Source organism: Periophthalmus magnuspinnatus, chromosome 15 (assembly GCF_009829125.3).
Source record: "Periophthalmus magnuspinnatus isolate fPerMag1 chromosome 15, fPerMag1.2.pri, whole genome shotgun sequence".
NCBI lineage: Eukaryota > Metazoa > Chordata > Actinopteri > Gobiiformes > Gobiidae > Periophthalmus > Periophthalmus magnuspinnatus.
The window spans coordinates 5556575-5582904 of record NC_047140.1 but is presented as its reverse complement, the minus strand read 5'-3'; the positions used below and the strand labels follow the sequence as shown (position 1 = coordinate 5582904).

Sequence of the window (26330 nt, the reverse complement as noted above, 5' to 3'; positions counted from 1 at the left end):
GACGGAATTGAGAAAGTCGGTTCAATTGAGCACACTTTTGTTGGCTCAAATCAGCATGTATAACTGTCACTAGTAGAAGAAGTTAGACCAGGATGTTTGGAGCAATATGTACAAACATGTATTATTCTTTTATTTCAGTAGGAAACAGCAAAAAACACAGAGACAGCTATGCACAAAGTACAACTATAGGACATACTGTGCAATAAATTAACCATGTACAGTAAAAAGTGCTTCATTTTATGTACATTTAAATACAAGGACAGGGCAGCAGGTGTGTTGAAGAGCTCCTAACACACATAATAACAGGAACAATATGTTTACAAAGGGATGAAGGACCTCCTGGTCATGTGATTGCCAAATTGTAAAACATTTTACAGTTCAATAACTTACAACAAAAATGTTTTGAAATGAAACAGCCATAAAATACCCAACATGTTTAAAATGCTTAAAAAAAGTAGTACAAAAATATACATATTTAAATACATTTAGTAAGGTCATAAAGCATCCTCTCTTCACTCTCATCTTTGTGCTTTACAGTTTTGTACCAAACTCACAAAATATGATTCTTATAGTGCAGTGGTACTTCAGAGGGCAGCTCGTTTGTGTGAACAGACAAGGAATGTCTTCAATGTTTTCATTTCAGAGAACAATCCTCATTATTTCACATCTATGTTTTGTATGTGTTAAACTACTTATGGCACTAAATCACCAATAACATTTACTGAGCCCCAGACTTTCACTTGACAGGTTTTAGAGCACTTAAATACATTGTTCGTAGTAAAGGCCTCTTCAGTTTTACATTCTCATCTGTGTTGTCCAATACCAGTACTCCATGTTTCGAAGATAATGAAGCCTTGTATTATCAAATGTTGTGCTGAATGCCCTGGTGAGCTCACCTCCTCATGTCCCACACTGCCTCAGTGCTTCTTCCTTAGTCGGAGGTTCTTCCTCCGGGCCCCTGCGCTCTCTGCCCGGCCTCTGGTTCTCTTCACACAGTAGTACTTGGTCACTGTCTTTCTGCACTGCTCACACTTGACGGCGCAGCACCAGTGGAACTTACAGTTACAGCTGGAGATGGTCTCGGCCCTCCTCTCCTCCACAGCCAGCCCACACTCCCCACACAGCCGCTTACAGCTCCTCTTCTCCCACTTGGTCAGGTGTTTGCCCTTCTTCAGACACTCGCGCCCCTCTGTGCCTGCTAAACCCAGAGTGCGGTTCTCCAGGCAGTAGTCGGGCGAGTCTTCCAGGTGAACAAGCTCTTTACGTGAGATAGAGCTGAAGGTCTCAGCAATGGCCCCTCTGCTGGCTGCGCTGTTTCCCGCTCCTCTGAGCAGGTCCACTTTGATTGCCCGGTGGTATTTCTCCTTCAGGTAGTTCCCCACCTCTCTAAACTCAGGCAGCTGCAACCAGCAGGTCTGTGTGGTACAGCTGCCCGACACACCATGGCACTTACAGGTACGCTGCATGGTTCCTTTCACCGCCTGGGGAACAAAACACTCATCAGTATTTAGGCAAGGGAGGTAAAGCAAGTTTATTTTATTGCACAATTCTTATACAAAGTAAGTGCTTTAAAGAATAAGACATTAAAATCACAAAACAAACAAATCAAAACATAAATAATCATCATAAAATGTACTTTGAAAGAGAAAAGTGCAGGATAAAATCCTTTCAGTCATATGCACAGTTAAACAGAACCATTTGGAGTATGGATTTAAACACTGTCAAAGTAGAGGCCTGTCTCACATTTCAGGAGGACTGTCCCAGGTTTTAGCTGCATAAAACTGAAACACTGATTCCTCATGTTTAGTCCTGACTGATTTATTTAGCAAAATGGACAGTACAAGGACACAAAACGCAAATGACTATTACTATAAAGTAGAGGCAGCTCCACACACTTTTTCTTGGTGCTACGGTGTTCCATTTAGGGAGCTCACATAACATGGTGTTTGAGTCTTTTAACAGTGGAGCGCACCTTTACCTCCTTCCAAACAAGTTTATACATTAATCATATTTACTTTGCATCTTGTAGTGTTTTAAAAACCTCATTTCAGGTTTTCGTGCACAGAAAAGATTTCACTTGCTACACTATACTAATGTGTGAGTTTGAATATTCATCTAGGTGGTTGAATAGTATTATGTTTTCGTGCCAAACAGTGTGTTCTGAAATGCAACTACCATTATGACATAGTTAAAAAGTTTCCAAATACAATCTTAAACAGGACCAAACGAGAAACCAGGACCAAAAAGTCTAGATTTGGAATGAATTAGTCTAGAGTAAAACTATTTCAATATTTTGTAACGTTAGTAGAACCTTAGAAACATGATCAATTTTGTGCAGCCTTAATGTACCACCCTCTACATTTGCACTCTTGATAATATTTGTGTTGACGTAAATGAGATATAGTCAGTGGTCACATTTTTATCAGAGCCTTTCCAACTTTACCGTAGTTCACTATGAATGTTAAACACAAGCATATCACCTGGCTGTAGTCTTTTGTAAGTATCTTTGGAAGCCGGATGCAACAAGACAAATCGAAACATTGTGAAATAGTATAAACATCAATATTTGTCTCATGTTTCGCCTCATGTGTGAATACTCATGAAAGGGAAGAGAGGACCCACGCTGTTTGACTGATGTGTTGTCAAATTCCCTTATTGTACTCGAGTTAAGAGGGAAGCCTGAATGCACAAAATAGCTGAAATGGCCTAGCACTATTGTCTCCTTGTATCTCCTGACTCTGCCCAACACAAAACAGCTGTCCCATGAAAAGCAGCTCTCCCTGAATCAAAGTTTCACATTGCGCCTTATTGTCCCATCCGAAAGCGCAGACGTATTTATTTAGCATGTCCATTATCAACATGTTTTTACCGCATTGAGGAGGGCAATCAAAGAGGAGTTATTCTCTCTTTCTCTCCCCATTTTTTTCTGTTACATTGATGGTCCAGGTGCCGTGGGGTTCCATAAGTAGGGTAAACAAAGCCCACTCAATCAGCGTTCCTGTGGTCCCCTCTGGCTCCCCGCGGCTAAACAAAAGCTAACATAAATGCAAGATCCTTATCGCAAGAATAAAACTAAACACTTATTTTCAAAAGCAGCGGCGTACAGAGTGTTGTGAACTGTCTGGCACTGCGGGTAGTCTAATTAAAGCGGTACCGATTTTGGATTGGGGATTGTTATGAGAGGGTGAGTGCTTGTTAATGGGCTCTTCTGGTACAGCGAGCACACTGTTATCTTTGGGGACGAGTGGCACCTTACTTTTGGGGATGTGAATGGGATGCTTGGGTGGCATGGCTCGGTTCAAGTTGGAGAAGAGAGGAATTATTGAAAAGGTGCTTTACACTTGTCCATGGTTCAGAGGGCCTGGAGAGATGATCAGGTTTAAGCAGGATGCCCAAACTAGCTCCTCACTGGTTATGTTTACACACGCACCAAAAATGTGGTCTTTATCTGATTTCTGGGGTTATCAGATTATTGAAATGTTGGTAGCACTTTTAATAACCTTAATAAAGCATGAAAATTTGAGTGAATTCATAATGAGCAAATAGCTCCTGACCCCTTAAGTAAGTAGCCTAAATCATTCTTCAATGCGCTGTACCTGATTTTCCCGTCTTCAAACAGTTTGCAGTGTTCCAAAGTTATACACAGTTGTACAATACATCTGTACTGGGCAAGACAAATTTCACTAAAATACATACATTCATAATAACAAATAGTGTATTAAGAATGATTCAATCCTAACTCCTCACCATAACCCCTTAATTAAGCAGTCATTCTTAAACTATTTGTTCATAATGAGTTAAGTTTTTGTTGATTTAATTTGTTTAATTAAAGCTATTTAAGAAGGTGTAGTTATTATAAAGTGGTGACAAAATGCCAGTAAACAGTTACATCTGATGTGAGTAGTCTTTCTTTCTGACAGTTCACACTTGCACAGGTTTTGATGAAAAGAAATAAGGTAACTAACTACGACGGAGTATAAGGGTCAGTTAAATAAAATAAATTATGCAGGCGCTACGAGAATAAGGTCGTAGCATTTTGACATTAAAGACGTAATTTTACGAGAATAAAGTCATAGTACTACGAGAATAAAGTCGTAATATTACAAGAATAAAGACGTAATTTTATGAGAATATAGGCTGCTGTGTGTGAATGAGTGACCAGTGCGTTATGAAGAATTTGGAAGAATTTGAAGAATTTTTTCCAAATCTGTCTGGTTCCTCTGACTAAACAAACTGAAATGCTTGCAGTGTCCCTTCAAAGTACTTATAGTAATGATAGTGTGGTGATGGTGGGCTAAAAGACACAGTATTTCACCGTGGGTAAACCCCAGTTGAAAGTTTATCTGAACAAAATGCTCCAAATTCTCCATAACGCATAACACATTGGTCATTCATGCACAGCAGCCTATACTCTCATAAAAATATGACTTTATTCTCGTAATATTACGACTTTTTTCTCGTAATATTACGACTTTTTCTAGCTTCGACTTTATTCTCGTAAAATTACGACTTTAATGTCGAAATGCTACAACTTTATTCTCGTAGCGCCCGCATAATTTATTTTATTTAAGTGACTCTTATACTCTGTCGTAACTAACTAATGTGGCAAAGATTTTAAAAAATTTAAATATAAAAAATGTAAACAGCTATTTTAAACTTCATTGTACTTTCTTTTCCAAATACAACAGTTCAAATAAAATCCACTGATTAACTGACACATGTCACCAGCTGTTTTTGATTATTTCTTTTGTGCAAGTAAACACCAAATGTCAGATCTAATTGTTCAGTGATCTGATTATTCTAGTGATCAGATTTTTACTGTCCATGTAAATGTACCCACTGCCCATGCATAGATCTAGTGTTCACAGTGCTGTACCTTGCGTCCTGCCTCGTTGTTGTGCAGGTTCATGGCTGCACGGGCGTCCTGACCGGTCTCCAGAGCATCCACAAACTGTTTGGAGATGGCCTCTCCAAAGCCCACATTGTCACTGCAGCCTCCCCACAGCCACCCATGACCGCCTGAAAGCAGCAGCAGAAGAAGTGTGAGGAGAAGAGCTGTGTCCGGTATGTGAGTTACAGCGACACAAGTTTAGAAAAAAAAAAGTTCAAATGTGGTGGTGTCTATGTTTAAACAGTAGGATTCCTTTCAGAATTCACATACAATGCAATTAGTGGTTTTCAGACTCTAGGATGTGACAATGTCATACTCCCAGATGGGCGGCAAGAGACAGATTTTCATATTGTTAATAAATGTCTAAAAGGTAAACGCACAAATGTTGAATCTAGTCATTTCTAATATCACTAGAGCCAAAAATTTTCATTTGATCTAGGTACTGGAATTGGATATCGTGCCGATACAGAAACATTTGCTGGATTGGATATTGTCTTCCAATTATTGGTTCAACCAGCATATAAATTTATGTAAAAGGCCATTTAATTTTTTATGTAAAAGGCCATAATGTTTTAACTTTTATTTATACAAAGCTGTTCTGTAGTGTTATGGCTTTCTTTAGCATAAATCTTTATTTGTATTATTATGGATCATTTTGACCTAACCTTCATAATACCATCTGTTATGTATGTTATGTTGTTATGTCTTTTCTGTGTGTCTAGCGGCCTCCAGCCACTTCGATTAGACCAAACTGGCAAGATTGTTTTGGTGCTATAAATACTCTGTATTGTTTACATTTGTCAGCTGAGGGCGAGACGACACCGTTAGGGACACAGCTCTGTGACAATTGTGCACAGTTGATTCAATAAACCAGACCTTTGATTCAAGACAACTTCTCTGTTGATTTTTATATCTTTAAGACTTGACCATTAGAAATTCCACAACAGTAGGTACTAGTGAGATAAATAACAACTACATAATGCATTTTGCTCAGTTTTGTCTTATTTTATCTTTGTTTAAAAAAAATAAATTCTGTTTTCAGTCTCTGCACTGGTATCAGTTGATATCAGGTATCAGCAGATCTGTAAAGCTGTAATATCAAAATGATTAAAACAGAAAAAGCTAGATAAATGCATTCCTAATTTGAACAATATTCATTTTAGTTGTCCCTCATTTGTATTAAATGTTATTAGTCTGTAGAATGTTTGTCATCTGAAACACAGATAAACATAAATGCAATGAATGAAAACCTGTTTATAGAGGTCTAATACACAGGCACGTCAAGATTTTACTATAAACTAATAAATAATTGCAGCCTTTCATTTTCAATATTGTGCTATTTTTATGTATATATTTGACTGTGATATATTGTGCAGCCCTAATGTGAGCTTGTGTGAAATGTAGAATAGAGAAGATGTTTACCGCGTTGTCCGTTCCTGCTGTCATCACAACCGCAGTTATCAAAGTCTCCCAGGCTGCAGTTCCTGGTCAGAGTGTACATGACCCCTGCAGAGCTGATAGCGTGGACAAAGGCTGCCTCGCGGTTTGCTGCGGAGAAAAAACATGCGCGTTTCACTAGTTTCTTAAAGAGCTTTTTTACACAAGTTTACTACAAGTTTGTGAAAAGCTTCCCAACAGTGTACTGCAGACGGGCCCTTTTGTCTGCTTAGGATCTGTTGCCAATCTGCACTCAGACACTTTCTTGGTGCATGTTGTGCTTTGGATTAGTGAGTTTGTTTTGGCTCTGGTCAATGTGGCCAATGTAACAGTCCCAATGGGAGCAGTTGTTCAGACCAAGCCAACAGTTCACACTTGCTCTGTTATAGATAGATCCTCTTGGACATGTGACGGCTGCATGATTTTGGGCAGTGATATATATATTTTAAAAGTGTTCACATGTAAACAACTTCTACGTATTTTAGGAATAGTTTGTAGAGATGTAAAAACTATAGGTACAGCAAGATTTTCTATAAAAAGACAGGATATTCTTTGCAGAGAACATTCTATAATCAAAATAACTGCAGCGTTTTAACTGTGATTGTGATAGTATACTGTTGTGACCCTAATGAGGTGTTGACTGACCACTGCGCAGACTGCTGTGAGTAGACAGCTGAAGGGCTCTTTCGGGACAGTTCCAGCGGTCCCATTCAAACTGATACTTGCACTCCTCGATGCCGCTCTGAGCCCCGGCCGCCACACTGCTAGAGTAGATCAGGTATGCCTAGAGGACAAGACAGGGCTGTGAGATCAATGTGTTCTACAGCAGAACTTCACACAGTCACATGGAAGCCTTATTCTTATGGTAAGAGACACTTTATTGTCCCCATAGATAAATTTGCCGTTGGAGCAATGTATCAGGAGCACCCATCTTCAGCTAGGCTTGGTCAGGACTACCTTAGCTGGAGGATTTTTATTAGATATAGACGGACAAACTGGGCCAATATTTGCACATTTTTGTGTATCAGCTATTGACCTAGGCCAATATGTATTTTTTGTTCACCAATTTCTGCATAAAGCTTTATTTTAACATTTGAGTGCAACAATGGCATACACAAAATAAGATGATACTGCTCCATTATAGGTAAGTAGTAAAAACAGTGTTGTGGATGTCTAAAAAGTATTTCTATTCGTAGTATAAGTTGTATGTTAGCAGTCATTTCAAATCACATTTTTTGGGGAAATTATGATCAAAATGGTCTCTACATATCGGCCAAAAAATAACAGTAGAGATTATCGAGAATCAGCTGTTCGGATTTTAAACAATCATATCGTCCATGAAAAAACCCACATCGGTCCATCTCAAATTTTTGCCCATAGATCTTGAGGGAATGATTACTTCTAAAGACATGATTCTAACTGCCAGCTGATACAATTGGCTGTAAACGGAAGAGCGTATTTGACGTTTATGCCTGGACATTTCTATCTCATATTTCGGTATGAACTCCAGGGATGGACCGGATCAGATATCGGCTTCCAAATATTGATTCAGCCGATATCCTGGTTGGATGTATACCTTGATGTAATAAGACTATTAGCTGGTCGTAGCTGCTCCAGAAAGTCTCATAATGCTTGAACTTTTACTTATACCAAGTTGTTCTGTAGTTACTTCAGAGATAAATAACAGCTCCATAACACATTTGGATCAGTTTTGTCTCATTTAATTAAAATTTTTTGTTTGTTTAAAGGAAATACATGCCATTTTCAGTCTCTGCACTGGTATCGGTTGATATCCGGTATAGGCAGAGGACAATACAGGATTATTAAAACATGCTTAAATCAATCAAAATACAACTTTGAGTAAACTAATGATCATTGGTCTCAAAAGTACTCAATTTTGCTATGTAGGTAAAAGTACAAAATACAGCAGCAAAAAAATAAAAAAATAAAAGTATCACCTGAAAATATCTACTTAAATAAAAAATACTGAAATATCCACTTATTACTTTATTTCTGACAGATTTTGAGAACGATTAAATTGTAAAATAAAGTGATTTTGATAAAGAATTATTTGGTTTGTGTACAACAGTAATCGCTGAATAAATATCTTAACTATCTAACTATCTGTTTCTATTTGCATATTTTTGCTTGCTCAAACTATAAATGTGCTAATTGTGCACTGATATGTTTAAACATGCCCCTCAAAAACAGACCATTTGCTTTTGTCTAAAACCAAGTCCAATATATTTCATGTTATTTCATTAGGCCTTCTCTGTTTGATACAATATAATTAAAACAAGTGCTAGACCTGTTTATTTACGGGCACTCTGTCTTGTATGGCTACACCTCTCGTGTGTGAAGCCGCAGCCCTCAGCTCTTGGCTTTCGCCTGCTGTTGTCCCCGCGGCTCGTACAGACCGGGCCCACTATAATATAACTAATATGTCTCAAGTGGTCTTTGCAGCTATGGAGTGGTTCCTCTTCTTTCTCCTGCTCGGGCTCGTTAATGATGACCACCCACTACACCGCTGGGCTGCCCCTCTCCTCTCCTACCTCTTCACACATTCAACTCAAGGAAACACAGGGGCCCATGATAAGGTCAAGTGTAGCGAGTGAGAGACCAGTAGAGCCGGGAATCTTGTCTATCTAGGGTTGTCAAAAGTATAGAAAATCTGATACTAATCGATACTAACACTAATCTCATTTGAGCAGGTATCAATACTAAATAAGTCACATTTACAGGACAGAAATGAACCTTTCCTGAATATCTTTAGAATGATCTTGAGCTGTACCAGCACAAGTATAAGACACACAGACTAGTATACAGCCATGGACCACTATGAACCTACACAGATACAAGACCACATGGTGATGTAAAAAGTACTATGCTGTTGAAAATCACATTCTATTGTCTAATGGAGAGTTTTTTATTATCTTTGTAGCATCAAAATTGGTATTGAATATCAAGTCCATTCCTCAGTATTGAAATTGAGTTTGAAATTTTAGTATCAGGACAACACATAGTCTATCATATACGTGTCAATTTAACATACAATATGCGTGAGAAAAGGGGAAGGGAGGGGGATCAAAAGAGAGTTGGCTTACCTTAGGTCCAGTCATCAAGAAATTATTCACTGACCTGGAAAAGAAGACAAGCTTATTTAGTCAGGGAAGCTCAGTGTCCTTCCGCAAATTCATCTCTCTCATTAGTGCGGTAGGATCATGTGAAAGTGAGGTACAAGGATTTGGAGCGCTGTGAGAAAATAGGAAGGGTTTGGATTGTTTTTAGAATATGAATGTATAGATCAGATGCTCTGTGTTTGATGAGTTCGTCTAAGAGGGTTAACACTTGAAGTATGAAACTCACCACCGTGTGCATAGTGTTATAGAGTAAATCAATCATTATGTAATTGTAGCATCAGCAGTTACGGAGGCTATTCTCTTACCCCTTATGAGAATACAAAATATAAACATACATTTTACCATAGCTAATCCTCCTAAACCAGTAAACTAAAACTAAAACAGGCCTATTCATGAATTTCACCCTGCTGTGATAAGCTGCAACATTTGAAGCACTTTTCACCTTTCAAAAGATATAGTATAGTAATATTGCTTTAAATAGTTAATTGCTGTGGCAACCATCCAAATTTGTCATCAATGTTAAATCCATGGATATAAAATAGAATGAGGAAACAGTGGTTTGTATGTGGGGTGCAAAAACAAAATAAACAACAACAAAATAAATGTATATCTACCAAAACAGATAATATTTTTCTTACCTATCACCCTATTGTAATAGTTACATTTATATCAGAGAAAAGGCAAACCAATGGCCTCTGTTTCTTGCTCTTATATTTAAATGTTAAAAAATAAATAGAATACTCTCAATCTCAGCAAATGTCTAGACAGTTTTAATGCACATTGTGCAGAATAGTCTGTGGGTCTGTTCATTGGTTTAAGAATGATTACAAACTAGGACAGTTGCCATAGCAATTAACAATTTAACACATAATTTTTTAATGTTCAAAATGTTGCATGTAGTAGGGGCTGAACCCATGAATACAGTGAACTTAGCTTATTGAGACAATTCCGTAACATGATTATTCCAAAATTGTATCAAAATAAATAAAGTGGTTGCATTTTACTTATAGATTTGAGAGGCCTTACAGCAAATCATCATGACACAACCTCATCCAAAACCACGGAACAAAAAATGACATCCTTTTGTTCCAGACCCTGCCCGTGCGTAAACCTCAAACTACAGCCACGAATTGGCCTTACCAGCATCCGTACGCGTTCATATTGGCCAGCAGAAGCACCACGTAGCAGAAGACCTCCAAATGCATGAACATCCTGACAGGTGAGGCCGCAGCGTGCCCGTCCGCGCTCTGTTCAAAGTGACTGAGCCTCCTTCAGCGAACCACCAGCGACTCTCCAGACCTTTCGAGGAGGGGGCTTCTGAAATGGAGCTGCTCGAGTCCCCAACAAGAGATTATCTGCTTAATTAAAGATTTTCCCCCTTCTTCCCCTCTCGTCCAATCAGCGGTGCAGCGCGGAGGAGGACATGATCAAAAGAGCACCCCGGGCCTTCTTATGCCCTCTGGCTCCATTCACGGGCGCAGGGAGATCCGCTCTTCCCTGTAATCCCGTTGGAAAAAGTGTAACATTGATCCCTCCACGTTGAAAAGTTTATTTAGGCTATCTAACTTAACACACGGATGATTATTGGGGATTAGCGAGTGGATATGGTATAGTTAAGGTTGATAACACCGTAAAAGTATAAAGGGCCTGCTAGTGATTGCTTTCATGTCTAAGGCATGATTCAATCATCGTTTATCAATTGACGAGAAGCAGCTTTTACGCATGAGCCAAAGTTTTACGCGCGCTCGTTTTGTGCGCCATTTTTAAACTGCCAGAGAATTTACAGCAGCCTGATTTGGAATAGTAGGAACAGAAATTCACTTAGCTAGGTATTTCGTTGTGTTTTATTATTTGTTATGCTTACAGTTGTTATTATTATTTGTTCTTGTTATAGGGGATGATAGCAGAAGGTAGCCTGCTTGGTGTTGCCTTTCTGACTGCTGATGCCAAAAAGGACATTTTCTCATAGTGTTGATCCCCCTACAGAAAATAAAAGGTAAGGAATTGTGCCGGGCTCAAGAAGGCCGAGCTATTGATCAGATGGAGTGCATTTGCATGACTAATCCAGACGTTCCTAGCTCACACACTAGATAAAGGCAGTTCCCCCATAACCCCGTCTGACCCGTAGGTCTCTTTCCTTTGGCGCAGGCAGCCCTTTAGCCATCTTCTTGTGTGCAAATTAGGATTAGGGCGAAAAGTGATTTGGGGAGGACATCTGAGGGATGTTTTTGGATTGAGATTTAAAGCGGAATGACACGTGAAACAAAAGAGGGATCAATGTGTTGTTTTAGGTATTTTTTAATCCTAGGAAATACGAATGATTCTGCAGACTCCATATGTCACTATCTGTATGGGAATTCCCGAAAGGCATAAAGCATCATGTAACGTGACTCAACAACCTTGCGACAGGCTTTAAACTCTCCTGACCAAAAGGACGCATGGTTTGGCTGTGCGTAATGGCGGTGCGTAATGAGGGCTGTAGAAGGCGCATGGAGCTTGTCGTGTGCACTTTCAGTTGCTACTGGATTCTGTAGAGCGCATATTTTCATTCATTATTCTTATTACTGACTTCTTATTTGGGAGGTGAATCTTTTCATGTGACCAAAATGTATAGATTTTAAAAAGTAGGCTAACTCCAACTATTCCTTCGTTGGTGTTTCATGTAGCCTATTTTAAAACGTCTTCACACTGTCATGATATCACACTTTATATTTGATGGAAAATAAATAAATGTTATGCTTATCCTAGATTATGAAATACTTAATTTGAAATCAAACTATTTGAATGAAAAGTACAGTTATTGTGACAAAAACCTTTTATATTTAGGTTTATATTTTTTAAGTGTACAGATTAAAATGTATTGTATTTTATTCCTTCATGCCCTGATTTGGGGCACTGGGACAGAAACATGAAACTTAGGTCTCCACTCATTCTTTCCTTTAATTAATTTGTGCTTAGTTTTAGATAATATCCGTAGTTTTAGTTTACAAAAGATATATTTTTGTCAGCAGAATTAACACTTAAGGTTAAGGTACTCCAGCAAACTCCAGAAAGGTCCCAAAAGGCCCCTCTGATACCTTTTTGCTGTGAGGCAGTAATGGTCTTAAATTTGTTCTCCTTCATCCTGTATAACAGATGTTAAAATACTTAAGGTCTGTAAATAGCGTAAGCATACACAATACAGGATCTACACTCAGGCTTTCTAACAGTAACTCATCACGCAGCTATTTCTCAGGAACTTTGAACCACAAAAAGACTTTTGGGCCTGTACTTCAAAAGCAGTCTTATCACTGGAGAACATGGAAGCTGCTGGGCTGGTACCATCTTGACATATGAAGACTGTAGCCTACTAATAAAATAAATGAATAAATAAATAAAAACAAAATGAACCAATAAATGGATGTGGCAAAGACATAAGTTATTCTCCATATTTCAGACGTTGCTGTGGGCACCAACGTTGCCATTGGGGTTGTATTATTTTACATGGGCTTGACAGCAAATAAGTTATATAAGGACTACAGAGCCGTTTTAAAATCTCCCAGAGAACCAGTGCAGTGTTAACTTGTTGGTCACATAAACATAGAACATTTTTACACAAATTAACCTACTTTATATCAGATTTTAGCAGCAAAACGTTTCCCAAATTCTCTATCAAAATGAATGGAATTCCTGCTTAACCAGAAGTGCCACCACAAAGAAAGTGTAGTTTAGGTGCATTTATGGCAAAAGTGGGTGAATAAGATCAATAGAGGCATATCTCACAGGCCTGGCTGTATATACTTGCAGTGGTGTGGGTAGAAAAATGTGTAACTTCTATGAACATCATTATAATGAAAAACATGTTCCATTACATATCAACATGTTTCTTTTATTATTTTACAAAAACTGTGAAATATGCCAACACAATGTATACTGCATTTTCTTATAATCCATCAGTGTTGTCCTCCTGACACAAACCCTGCATCATGGATCATATGGAGCACAATGTAGCAAAACCCATCCAGGTATAGTTTTCTTAAAGAAAAAATACACAGGCACTACAACATTAGAACTCTTGGATCCAGGCCCGTCAGGATAACACATTTTGGAGTGTGATATATCGCTGCAGTAAATATAGACAGCGATAATAATGAGCCTAATTTATGCCTTTGACAGAACTGATACTTTGGTCTGCATACACCCATATAATACAGACATGGGCCCCATTATGTAATGTTGAGTGGGAAAATATCCCATCTTTTGAATCTTCAGAATGTTGCATGTATTTGGAGGCTGAACCCATGAATAAAGTGAACTTAACACATCACGACAGTTCTGTAACTTGATTATGGAACTTGTTGTGTACACTTTCAACAGTAGCTACTGGATTTAGTTAGTTAATGTGGCAAAATTATTATTATTATTATTATTTAAATGACTTTTTATTCTTATTCTTAAATTCTATCCCGTGGTTGTGGCATCTTGTAACTAAGAGAATTTCCCTTCGGGGATCAATAAAAGTGATTCTGATTCTGATTCTGATTCTGAAAAACTCATTACATTTAGGTTTATATTTAGATTATCATTTCATAGTTCATATGATTCAATTATGACCCGCATATTACTTAACCTAATCTTCACTTACTAGGCTACAATATGAAATTAGTGTGTTTAAAGAACCATCGGAGGGCGTAGGGATTCCTTGTACGTATGCAAGTATGTAAACTCAAGTTTTTGTTAGTTTTTTGTCTTTTTTATCTATGACATACTGTATTGCATTGCTTCATGACCTGATTTGAGGCACTGGGACTGAAAAGTTAAACTTAGGTCTCCACTCATTCCTTCCTTTAATTAATTTATGTTTAGTTTTTAGATAATATGCATAGTTTTAGTCAACAAAATTAAATATTCATTGTTTTAGTCATTATGATTACTTTTAACTTTTATTTTTTGGTAAAACTATAAAATATTTTTGTCGACAGAATTAACACTTGAGGTACATCTGCAAACTCCAGAAAGGCCTCAAAAGGTCCCTGTCGAACCTTTTTGCTGTGAGGCAGTAATGGTCTTAAGTTTGTTCCTCTTCATCCTGTTTAACAGCTGTTAAAATACATAATGTCCGTAAATAGCATAAGCACACACAATACAGGATCTACACTCACTAACTCAATGTGCAGATATTTCTCTGGAATTTTGTACTACAAGAACACTTTTGGGCTTATATTTCAAAATAGACCTACAAATGCACAGATTTTGAGGAGCCTTATCACTGGACATGAAAACTGATGGGCTGGTGCCATCTTCTGGACATATGAAGAACTGTGTAGCCTATTCATTTATGTCCATTGTAATTAGAAATTAAAAAAAACAAACAACATATTTTAACCAATAAATGTGTGTGGCAAACACATTATTATATGTTATATAGGCATATCGTACAGGCCAGGCTGTATGTTCTCTGAAAGCAGTGGTGTGGGTGGAAGAATTCAGTGTAGCTTCTATGAATGAATATGTCATTATCATGAAAAACAAAAACATCAGATTGTTGCATTACATATCAACATGTTTCTTTTATTATTTTGCAAAAACTGTGAAATATGCCAACACAATGTATACTGCATTTTCTTATAATCCATCAGTGTTGTCCTCCTGACACAAACCCTGTATCATGGATCATATGGAGCACAATGTAGCAAAACTCATCCAGGTACAGTTTTCTTAAAGAAAAAATACACAGCCACTACAACATTAGAACTCTTGGATTCAGGCCTGTCAGGATAACACATTCTGAAGTCTGATATATTTCTTCAGTAAATACAGACAATAAGCGATAATATTGAACCTAATTTATGCCTTTGACACCAGTGACTTAGCTGGAGTTACAGCAGGTGAGCTGATCTGTCCTGTTAAACAAGTCCCTCTCAAATAACACTTTTTGCTTAAAATCAAACACATAAACAGGACCATGAATGCTCGTATTGATCACAGGCTCCTTAAAATGTGTTTTTTAAATCCATTTTGTATTTTTATTCTATTACTTTTTTGGCAGTGTTTACAAATGTGTGCATTGTGTCACCATGATAACTGTTCAACATTCCACCATAGAAATACACTGCCCGGCCAAAAAAAAAGTTGCCACCTGGATTTAACTAAGCAAATAGGTACGAGTCAGGTCTACAATCTGTGCTCAAAGAATGAGGTCTGCTCACTACCTGAATATACTGAATTACCAGGTTATCCCATCAATGGATTTTTTCTTCCCTGATGGCACGGGCATATTCCAAGATGTCAATGCCAGGATTCATCTGGCTCAAATTGTGACAGAGTGGTTCAGGAGCATGAGACATCATTTTCACACATGGATTGTCCAACACAGAGTCCAGACCTTAACCCCATTGAGAATCTTTGGGATGTGCTGGAGAAGCTTTGTGCAGCATCACACTCTACCATCATCAATACAGCATCTTGTTGAAAAATCAATGCAGCACTGGATGGAAATAAATGTTGTGACATTGAAGAAGCGAAATTGAAACAATGCCACAGTGAATGTGTGCTGTAATCAAAGCTAAAACCAAATATTAGAGTGTGTGACCTTTTTTTTTTTTTTTTTTTGGCCAGGCAGTGTAAATACATGCAGTAAACCTCCAGAGTGATGTCACTTTAAAGTATCAATAACCATAAAGCAGATAAACTATTCTAAATGTACAATATTGTTAAAAACAGGAGCTGCAATAAATACATAGCCCATAAATATGCAATAAATATAATATCAGAATGCAACACTTTGTATTTAGTTATGAGACAAGTTATAAATTCAACCTTCTACCGCTCAAATCTTATTAAAATCTTTTTTTTTTTTTTAAGGAAAAGGTTCAAAGGATAAATATTCCATTATGGTTAGATCCATCACTTATTGAGTCTATATAGTAATTATCGTGACAGGCCTACTTGGATTTGTCAAAGCAAAACGAACCAGATGCAAGTATTTTAGACACGTCACATGCATTAAAATATTCAGTTTATAACTTGACATAGCTACTGTGCAAGACAACCAATGTGATTGCACCCCTCTTTTGTAATAATATATAGAGACTGATACTGCTGTTCCCATAAACCTTTGTAAAGAATGTAACAAAGTGCCAGGAGTAGGCAGTCGATATAGCACAAGAGAAATTAAATATTAGCAGATTTGACATACAGTTGCCAGATCTGTGCATTTCATTTCTAGGCAGAGTATGTAGCCTGCATTAAAAAGGGAACTACAGTCACAACTGATCCAGGGTTGTCAACACCTTAACCATCAGTAAAAGTAAAAGTAATATTTGATTTGAACATGTTTACCTGTTAAAATGTTTATGAAATCTAAAACAAAAATTCTACATACCCTCCCTTTAAACAAGTCATTAAAGCCCCTGGGCCTCATGTTTTCCATGTATGTCTCTACCCATGTACAGATATATTATATAAACAGCTGTTGAGGTCAAAATATGTCCACTGCGTGCAGTCTGCATCTACTTAGAAAGCGCTTTATTGTATGATAATCAGGAAGTGCATGTGAGCATGCTAGTTGTTGTTAGCATTACTGTCACTGCAAACTCCGCTCTAGTCTCTGCATTTGTTGTTAAAAGCGCTTATAAACTCATGGTGAATAATTAAGATGCTCAGAATGCATAAGGTAAGTGAGAAATAACTAGACCACTGCAAACTGTTTAAGAACTAGTTCTGTTTTTCACATTTTTAAGGGTAAGTAAAAATCAGACACAGTGCCTTAAATAAAGCATTCAAACCCAACACCAAAACATTATATTACAAAGCATTATAATAGTCACCTTCTCGTGGCAGTAGCGTTGACTTGGGCCACATACATAGCCGTAAACAGAAAGGACTTAGTCACTTTTGCTGTTTTCGTTGCCTGTTCGCTGCTTACGTGCCAGGATCATCTCTTTGGAGACTCTCTTACGGTCTGAAGCCAGACCCAGGAAGCACATGAGGTCTATGAAGGCTGTGGTGAGGTTGAGTCTCCAACCAAACTCACTGGCGCCATAGTCGAAAGGAAAGGTGTGGTGGTAGTTGTGGAAGCCTTCGCCTGAAAAAGAAGGACAACAATCTGAGAAAAGGGCAGAGATGAATGGACTGAAAAACTAAATTCCCTGTCAATTTGTAGTATTTGAGTTGGTTCAGTCCCACTCAAAACCGTTGTTGCAGTCACTGGGCAATAATTAAAGGAAATGTACACAGCCTCCACTTTCAGGTTAACAAATTTGACGACCAAAACACCAAATTGTTAACAACTTGACAGTCATGCCCAATATTGTCCATTGTAAATACAAATTTAAAAAAAAACATGTTTTAACCAATAGATACATGGTCAGACCATAAAGATATGGAAGGTAATTAAAAATAAATCAGCATTATAATTGTTATCAGTAAAAGCTATTTTTGATTTTATCATGTCTACCTCATATCTGGGGACACACAATTAGGTTATATTTATTGAATCTAAAATCGAAATCTTTCATACAGTTCATTTAAAAAGAAATAAACAATTTAGATTTTTCATTGCCACTTTAATATAATAAGAGCTCGGTTCTTACCCAAGGCACTCAACGACACCAGGCGGTTCTCTCGGGGGTTGATGCTGATGTCATATGGCCTGTTGCCCCACATGTGAGCAGCACTGTTCACCAGCCAGGTGACATTCAGCTGCAGCGCATATCGGAAGAGTCCAGGAAGGAAGTACGCCACTTTCAAAGACTCGCCCCAGCCCCACCACGGTACCAGTGTGGGCAGCACAAAGCACATGACCACCAGAGACAGGCGACTGTGTCTGCAGACAGAGGGGCAAAGATCACTGTAAAGCTACTCAGGAGAGGTCACACTTTGTCCTCTTAATGTGATTTTCTTTTAGTATCGATACTTTGCTCAACTGAGTATCTAGTATCTTATAGACAGACCAGAGTTGCCACATCCATTTCTTTATACATCTCCCACATGTTAGAGCCATAAGAATCATCTCACACTCTGAGGACTTCAGGGACCGGCCTCCTGCTGGTGCCCAGAGTCAGGACTAAACATGGGAGATCAGTGTTTCAGGTTTATGCAGCTAAAACCTGGAACATTCTTCCTGAAGATGTGAGACAGGCCTCTGCTTTGACAATGTATAAATCCAGGCTCCAAACAGTTCTGTTTAGTTGTACATATGACTGAAAGGGTTATATTCTGCACTCTTCTGTTTTAATGTTCATTTTATGATGATTATTTGTGATTATTTATGGATTGATTTGTGTGATTTTATTGCTCTTTGAAGATCTGGAAACCCTAGAACAGACTTGAAAAGGATAAGTAATGGAGATTTTTTTTATCATAGACTTTTACCTTCTCTGAAACATCACCACTTTGTCTTCCTCCAGATCGGACATGTCCAGCTTCTGCCCCTTCTCTTTGACGTCTGGATGCTTGCGCACCAGCAGCCAGCCCACGTGGGCGAAGAAGAAGCCCCGTGTGGCATTATGGGGGTCTGCATCAGTCTCGGAGTACTTATGGTGGACCCGGTGATCTCTGGCCCACTCATAGATGTCATTCTGCACGTGAAAAGAGAAGAGAGGATTGCGTGAGACAGACTTAAATATGAACGCATCCACTCACCAGATTAAGGTCAGTAAACATGTAAAAGCACTCAGATTATATGATTATTATACATGTTTTATGCAGGCGTTTAATCATGGTTACCAAAATGAACAGTAAACTTAAGTGTTAGTTTCAAAATCAAGTTTTTTATATTAAATTCAAAACAGTGATTAATTATATAGTTGAATTGATGACTCCATGTTACTATTAACTATCTTTTACATAAAGTGTTCCTAAGCATTTACAAAGTAATTAGGGATTTTTTTCTGCACCATCCTAGTCTAGCATCAGATTTTCTTACTTGTTTTTACTGTAAAAAAAAATATATATATTTCACCATTTCTTAACCTTGTGTGTATGACCTGATTTTTTTGAATAATAACAACTAAGTAAAGAGAAGTGGGTGGGTCCATTTTTTTAAGCTCCCAATGCTTAAATGAGATATACAGGATTAATGCATAAATCTATCAAAATAAAACTGAGTAAATTAATGATGAAAGATGACGAATTTCCCAACCAGGCATATAGGAACCTCTGGGATAAGTGAGCAACTGCCAGGGGGAACTTGCAATGATTTCAGATTTAAAATTGACATTGTTATTATATTTAAGTGTAAAATATTCTTTGTAATACATTTTGCATCCTTAACAATGTTTCTGTATGATATGTTTTGTATGTATTAGAGACAAAAACATTTGGGAACCACTGCCTAAAAGCTCAAAAAAGTCAAATTTAGATGATATGTCCTCATTAAATAATTTTATTTTTGTTTCATGGTACTTTTTTAGTACATTTATATATTAAAGTAGTAGCAGTAGTAGAGTCTAGGGCTTCGGTCGTTAGTCAATTAATCAAATTTTGTATGGGTCAACTAATTATTTAATTTATATTACATGGGATTTATATAGGACAGCAGCCTAAAGAAGGCACACAGTGAGCCATGAGTTTAAATACACTGTTTGTACCTTTCAGTATGAATCATGTGGTTGAAGTCTTGTGAGTACAGTTTGGGTCAGATACGTGGTCAGACCATAAAGATACAGAAGAATTTGAGCACTTTTTCCACTTTAATGCTATTGTCCCCTTTTAGTCGAGTAATTGGTCAGTAGGGAATCACCAAGAATTTCTTTAGTCGACTACAGCCCTAGTAATGTCATTGCAGGCCACAGTGGATTACCTGGGAAGCCATGGAGTTTCCGAGAGCAAGGAAGACTCTTAGTGGAAATGAGGCCTTGTATGATCTGTGACTCCATAGTCTGTGAGCACCAGCAGTTACTCCAAGACCACTGAAGACATAGCACAGTGCCGCTGAAATACAAACAGGCAGGTCACAAAAGTATTACTCTTAAGCCAAATAGATACATAAAATATGTCTATTATTCCAAAACACTTGTGCCAGGCAGGGCTTAATCATTTGGGAGAATATCTAATTGCTATTTGTGAAAAGTACACATTTTAAAGGCATCCAGAAGTATTGACAAAAAGACTGAAATATGAGCCAACAAACTAATACAAGAATCACATTTCAGAACATGTTTGCACAGATATAAATGTGTTTTTTATGCAGAATAAGACAGGGTATTTTGTTTGTGGAAGGAATTATGGTACTTGAAAAATTGCAGCCTTTGCATTTTGCCAATTTTGTCCATTCAAATTTTGATAAAAGTTGTTTCTTTCCTTTGTGAGGAAAACGATCAGCTAATGGCACGTCACTTACAATGGGATGTCTATAATGGAACCGAGCAATTGTGCTTTGTCCTCTGGAATAGCTTGCAGCTCCGTAATGGAATAAGAGGGTACGACTAGGCACGCAGAGTGGAAACAAAGTTGGCACTGTTGAAAAATTCTTGTCATGCTTCCCTCATACTTTCTATATGGTCCACATGCAAACTGCAAACTATTATCACTATATACAGAGACGCCATATGCGCCATTGGCCTGTCATGACAAATACTACATACATACATACATATTGCCTAGTTTATTAGTTTATTTTAACAGGAACCATGTGAAAACACATTAATCTCGTAAAAGAAGAGATGCTTAAGCCAAATTTAGCTAAAGCTAATTTCCATCTGCAGTCCCCAGGCAGGTTACAAGCAGTTAAAATACATCCAAGAAATACATCCATCCATTTACAATTAAATCATGCATTCTGCCATTCTTTCATCTAAAAACATCACACTCCACATTTCCGCATTCTATACATAACTGATAGAACAATTATTTCTGATTATTTTTGGTCAATATTTATCGTGAGGACTTCTTTGTACTAGTGGGCAACTTTTTGTTGTTTTTCTGTACTACTCACAGTAGAATTGAGCTGGGTTAAATACATAACTTCTATGACTCATTATACATTTAAACTACTACTACTTAAACTGCTAAAGTACTACAATATTTAACATGCACAATATGGTTCTGAGGGGTAAGGTTTATTGTGTCAGTGCCATAAATTCATTTTAGTATCATTGTTTATCGTCTATATATACTTCAAAATTTGTTATTGTGACAGGATTAGCCATATCTAATGCTGTCACGATACTAAAATTTCAAACTCAATTTTGATACTAAGGAATAGACTCAATACTCAATATCGATTTGGATACCGTGTTGATAATAATCACTCTTTCTTTAGACATTAGAATGTGATTTTAAACATTAAATTATAGTACTTTCTTTTACATTACCATCTGGCCTATGGAACATACCTGGACGACTGAGGGATTATGCAAATTCCTCAGTCATCCAGGTATGTTCCATAGTGGTCCATAGGTGTATAGTATGTGTTTTATACTTGTATCAGATTTTCAGTAGTTTTGACAGTGGAGATTTTTGAATCGTAGTTACCATATCATTTGAATTGTTAAAATTGTTTTAAAAAACAGTAAAAAAAGATTGTCAGTGGGCAATTAACTAATCTTGTTCCATTACTGAACTCTTCTGGTGGAGTGTTTGACCCCGATCTTGCAATTTTACAGAATGTAGAGAGTTTTTTTAGTTGAAGAAACTAGGATTAAAATTAAAGTTGGACTGACCAATGCTGTCCTACTTTTCATCATATTTTACCTCTACTTAGGCTAGGTAATGTATAAATAACAGTACTCTTAAATAACTTTACAAGTTTGTGCTTACTCTGCCAGTGACAAAAGCTTTATGTTGTATGTAACGCAATGATTTGAACATTTGCATGTTTTGCTTCAGCTATAATTTGTTGTTTTGTGTTTGGTGCATCATATTCTCTGGAAATACACAATACAATAATAACACAGTAATTAGAATGCAAACTGTATGTACAGACAGTTACTTTAACAATTAGGCCCTACTCTTACTTTAGTGATTACTCCATTAGACTAGCCTACATTTACTTGACATTTCTTGGACCACTAGCATACTTTGTACTACTAGGGTTGTCTAAAGTATGAAAAATCAGATCCAAATTGATATTAAAACTAATATCGAAATTAGATACTTATTTGAACAAATATATATATGAAAAAATCACATTTACAAGACAGAAATTAACTATTCCTGAATAGCTTTAGAATGATCTATAGCTGTATCCAAACAAGTATAAGACACATACACTAGTATACGCCCATGGACCACTATGGAACATACAGACAAGGGATTGCACAGATAATCGGTAATATAAAAGAAAGTACTATGATTTAATGAAAATTGAAAATAACATTCTATTGTGTAAATAAAGAGCGTTTTTATTATCATTGTGGTATCGGAATCTGTATCGAGTATCGAGTCTATCCTGTCTCAATCAAATTTGAAATTTTAGTGTGATGACAAGACTACTAATGTACTAAAGTAATAGCTTGGGTATTATTTTGAGTAACAGGTTTTTGGTTCCTCCATCCACCTTTGGGTGTAGGTCCTGTAAATATAAATAAAAAAGGCTATGCAAAAACTTACATGTTGGCATATTAGTGCTTGTTGCTGACATATGTAAGAAGACACGAAGGCAACCTACTCTACACGAGGACATTTAGTCACCTGGATGTATCTCGGCTTATAGACCCTTTAAAATACTATGTCAATTAGGTGAATTGAAGCACAAAATACAGACAAAATATGTTTTCACAACTGACAAGACATCTAAAGGCTATTGATGATATTGATGATTATGAAGTAAAAAAAAAAATAATAAATGTTCTATTTTGTGATATTCTGTGGTTAATCCTGGTTTCCACATTGAAATTACGTTGTTCCACTTTGCCTTGAATTTATTTTATTTATTTATTTATTTATTTATTTTAATTCTATTATTTCTATTGTTTATTTATTTTTATTATTTTTAAGGGTCTATAACCTACCTGTTGGTTATTAGTTTTTCTCCTCATTAAATAACATTACCCTACATTATGACTACTGGCTGATGAACCCCTCGACCCCTGCACATCCGCACACCCGCACACACTCTGTTCCCTGGTTACAAAGGGGGGTGTGACACCAACAACCGCCGCGACTGTCGCTCATGACGACGGTCTACTTACTCCAAATGAGCGTGAGCGTCTTGGCAGAAGGAATGAGCGTGAATCCGTAGACTGCCCCGATATGCAATAAAGACATTAGAATGATATTTCTCCAAACCAGCTGCATTCGCGGTCTACGTCCCTCTTTTCCTTTGTACGTTGCGTCAAAAGCCTCATCGCCTGGTGCCGTGGCGTGGCCGTTTTGGTGCTGTTTCGGCGGCGGCGCGTGGTGACTGATGGTTTGCGTCTCAGTCATTTTTGCTGTCGTAGATTTAGCTAAAAGAAAGCCAAAAAATAACAGTCCATGTTGAGGAGAGGTCTATGTTTTGAGAAAAAAAAAGGGGGGGGGCTACGGTGGCCTGGTAGAAACAGCCGTGCGTAATGGTGAAATGCGCAATTAGTCGTGCGCTCCGGTGTCACTCGTTCTAGTCAAAAGGTAAATGCGGGGATTATATCAGACGTGTCGCTCTCTCTCAAATCCGATGTTGTTCAGCCCAGTGTTATTTAAAAGCGGATGGGGAAATTGATGCTCCTGGCTGCGCGTATCCCATTGGCCGTTGGCTCGTCTGGTGTTGCGCGCGTCCATCCTCTCTGTTTGAGCAGGGAGGGCTTGTTCTTGTTTCTTGCTTTCATCACAATTCTAAATGTCAGCAAATATTTAAGGCTAAGTATTTAAGTCATTGAATAAACATAGTTAACGTTTTCTTGAGACCTGCTCCTGTGGACGTGCCTTTAAAATATAGATAACTGTTTTTGGAAAAGAATACACAATAAGCTTGCATGTAGTAGAGGAACGCCTTTATAGCTCAACTGACTTATGTCTGTTATTTATTATTGAGCAACGCCACATTTTTTTAAATAACTAGGATGTCTTGAAGATCGTCTAACCCAGAAATTGATGCGCTAGTGTCGTCTTGTGGCCATTATGAAGAACTACACACTTGAGATGAGACGAATTATGTCCCCAACTATCCATCCAACTTTGACCGCTCCCCAGAGCAAGTCCTATAGCAAGTATACCTTTTTGGGTGACCAAATTAATCATTTTGTCTAATTAAAAACATATAAAAATATATTTTAATATTAATTTCCTGAACATAAACAATACAAACTTTTAATAAATGTCCTTTAAGACATGCAAAAATGCACAGTCAAATTTCTTTCATTTTACTGACAAAGGACCCAGTATAGACTTATACATAAATAATGTTCCCAGACGGTGTGGAACTCTTTTCATGGAGTTATACAATATATCTGTACTGAAGCAAAACCCATTTTGCTCACATAAATGGGAAAGTTGACAGAATAATAATTATTTTTTCCCCATTTTGGTCTTTATGCAGCTATGTTTCATTTTGTTTAAGTTAGATGTTACCGGTTTTACCCAGAATGTGAATAAACCAACCCACAGTCACAAGCATACCCTTGTTCTAACATATGTTGTAGAGATCAGTGACCTAAATGTCCTCCCTCAAAACCCCATATTATCTGACCCATCCATCCATTTTCTTCCGCTTTATCCGGGGCCGGGTCGCGGAGGCAGCAGTTTCAGCAGGGAGGCTCAGACTTCTCTCTCCACACACACCTCCTCCAGCTCTTCAGGGAGGATCCTGAGGCGTTCCCAGGCCAGCCAAAAGACATAGTCCCTCCAGCGTGTCCTGGGTCTTCCCCGGGGTCTCCTCCCAGTGGGACGTGCCTGGAACACCTCCCTAGGGAGGCATCCAGGAGGCATCCGGAACAGATGACCGAGCCACCTCAACTGATTCCTCTCGACGTGGAGGAGCAGCAGCTCTACTCTGAGCTCCTCCTGTGTGACTGAGCTCCTCACCCTATCCCTAAGGGTGCGCCCGGCCATCCTGCGGAGGAAACTCATTTCGACCGCTTGTATCTGCGATCTTGTTCTTTCGGTCTTTCCCAGAGCTCATGACCATAGGTGAAGGTAGGAATGTAGATTGACTGGTAAATCGAGAGCTTTGCCTTTCGACTCAGCTCCTTCTTTACCACAACGGACCAATACAGTAAACGCATCACTGCAGAAGCTGCACCGAGCTGCCTGTCAATCTCACGCTCCATCTGTCCCTCACTCGTGAACAAAACCCCGAGATACTTGAACTCCTCCATACTTGAGGCAAGGACTCTCCACCCACCCAGAGAGGGCAAACCACCTTTTTCCCGTTGAGAACCATGGCCTCGGATTTGCAGGAGCTGATTCTCATCCCAGCCGCTTCACACTCGGCTGCAATCTGCCCCAGTGCCTGTTGCAGGTCCTGGCTCGACGAAGCCATCATCTGCAAACAGCAGCGATGAGATCCTGTGGTTCCCGAAGCAGACCCCCTCCGGCCCCTGGCTGCGGCTAGAAATTCTGTCCATAAATATAATGAACAGAACCGGCGACAAAGGGCAGCCCTGGCGAAGTCCAACATGCACTAGGAACACGTCTGACTTACTGCCGGCAATGCGAACACAGCTCCTGCTCCGGTCATACAGGAACCGGACAGCCCTTAGCAAAGGGCCCCGGACCCCATACTCCCAGAGCACCATCCAAAGGACACCACGAGGGACATGGTCAAATGCCTTTTCCAGGTCCACAAAACACATGTGGACTGGTTGGGCAAACTCCCATGAGCACTCGAGCACCCGATGGAGAGTATAGAGCTGGTCCATTGTTCCGTGACCGGGACAAAAACCACACTGCTCCTACTCGACTATCGGTCGGATTCTCCTCTCCAGTACCCTGGAATAGACCTTCCCAGGAAGGCTGAGGAGTGT

The 26330-nt window shown here is 38.4% G+C and overlaps 2 protein-coding genes across 3 annotated transcripts; both read right to left on the bottom strand.

Moving 5' to 3' along the window:
* Nucleotides 1-110: 110 nt before the first annotated feature.
* Nucleotides 111-16598, bottom strand: wnt8b (wingless-type MMTV integration site family, member 8b). 2 transcript variants are annotated; one of them, XM_055227351.1, is made up of 6 exons: nucleotides 16588-16598; nucleotides 9433-9466; nucleotides 6974-7112; nucleotides 6314-6439; nucleotides 4877-5019; nucleotides 111-1481 (listed from the first exon to the last, which is right to left on the bottom strand). In XM_055227351.1, the coding sequence occupies exons 2-6, from the start codon at nucleotides 9445-9447 to the stop codon at nucleotides 918-920; spliced, it is 987 nt and encodes a 328-aa protein (XP_055083326.1). In that variant the 5' UTR covers nucleotides 9448-9466; nucleotides 16588-16598; the 3' UTR covers nucleotides 111-917. The 2 variants fall into 2 exon arrangements, with proteins under 2 accessions (XP_055083326.1, XP_033835704.1); XM_033979813.2 differs by lacking the exon at nucleotides 16588-16598 and adding an exon at nucleotides 10609-10679.
* Nucleotides 14995-24158, bottom strand: scdb (stearoyl-CoA desaturase b). Its single transcript, XM_033979474.2, has 5 exons — nucleotides 23583-24158; nucleotides 20252-20382; nucleotides 18823-19028; nucleotides 18042-18274; nucleotides 14995-17533 (listed from the first exon to the last, which is right to left on the bottom strand). Exons 1-5 carry the CDS (start codon nucleotides 23815-23817, stop codon nucleotides 17334-17336), a joined length of 1005 nt encoding a protein of 334 aa, XP_033835365.1. The 5' UTR covers nucleotides 23818-24158; the 3' UTR covers nucleotides 14995-17333.
* Nucleotides 24159-26330: the final 2172 nt, after the last annotated feature.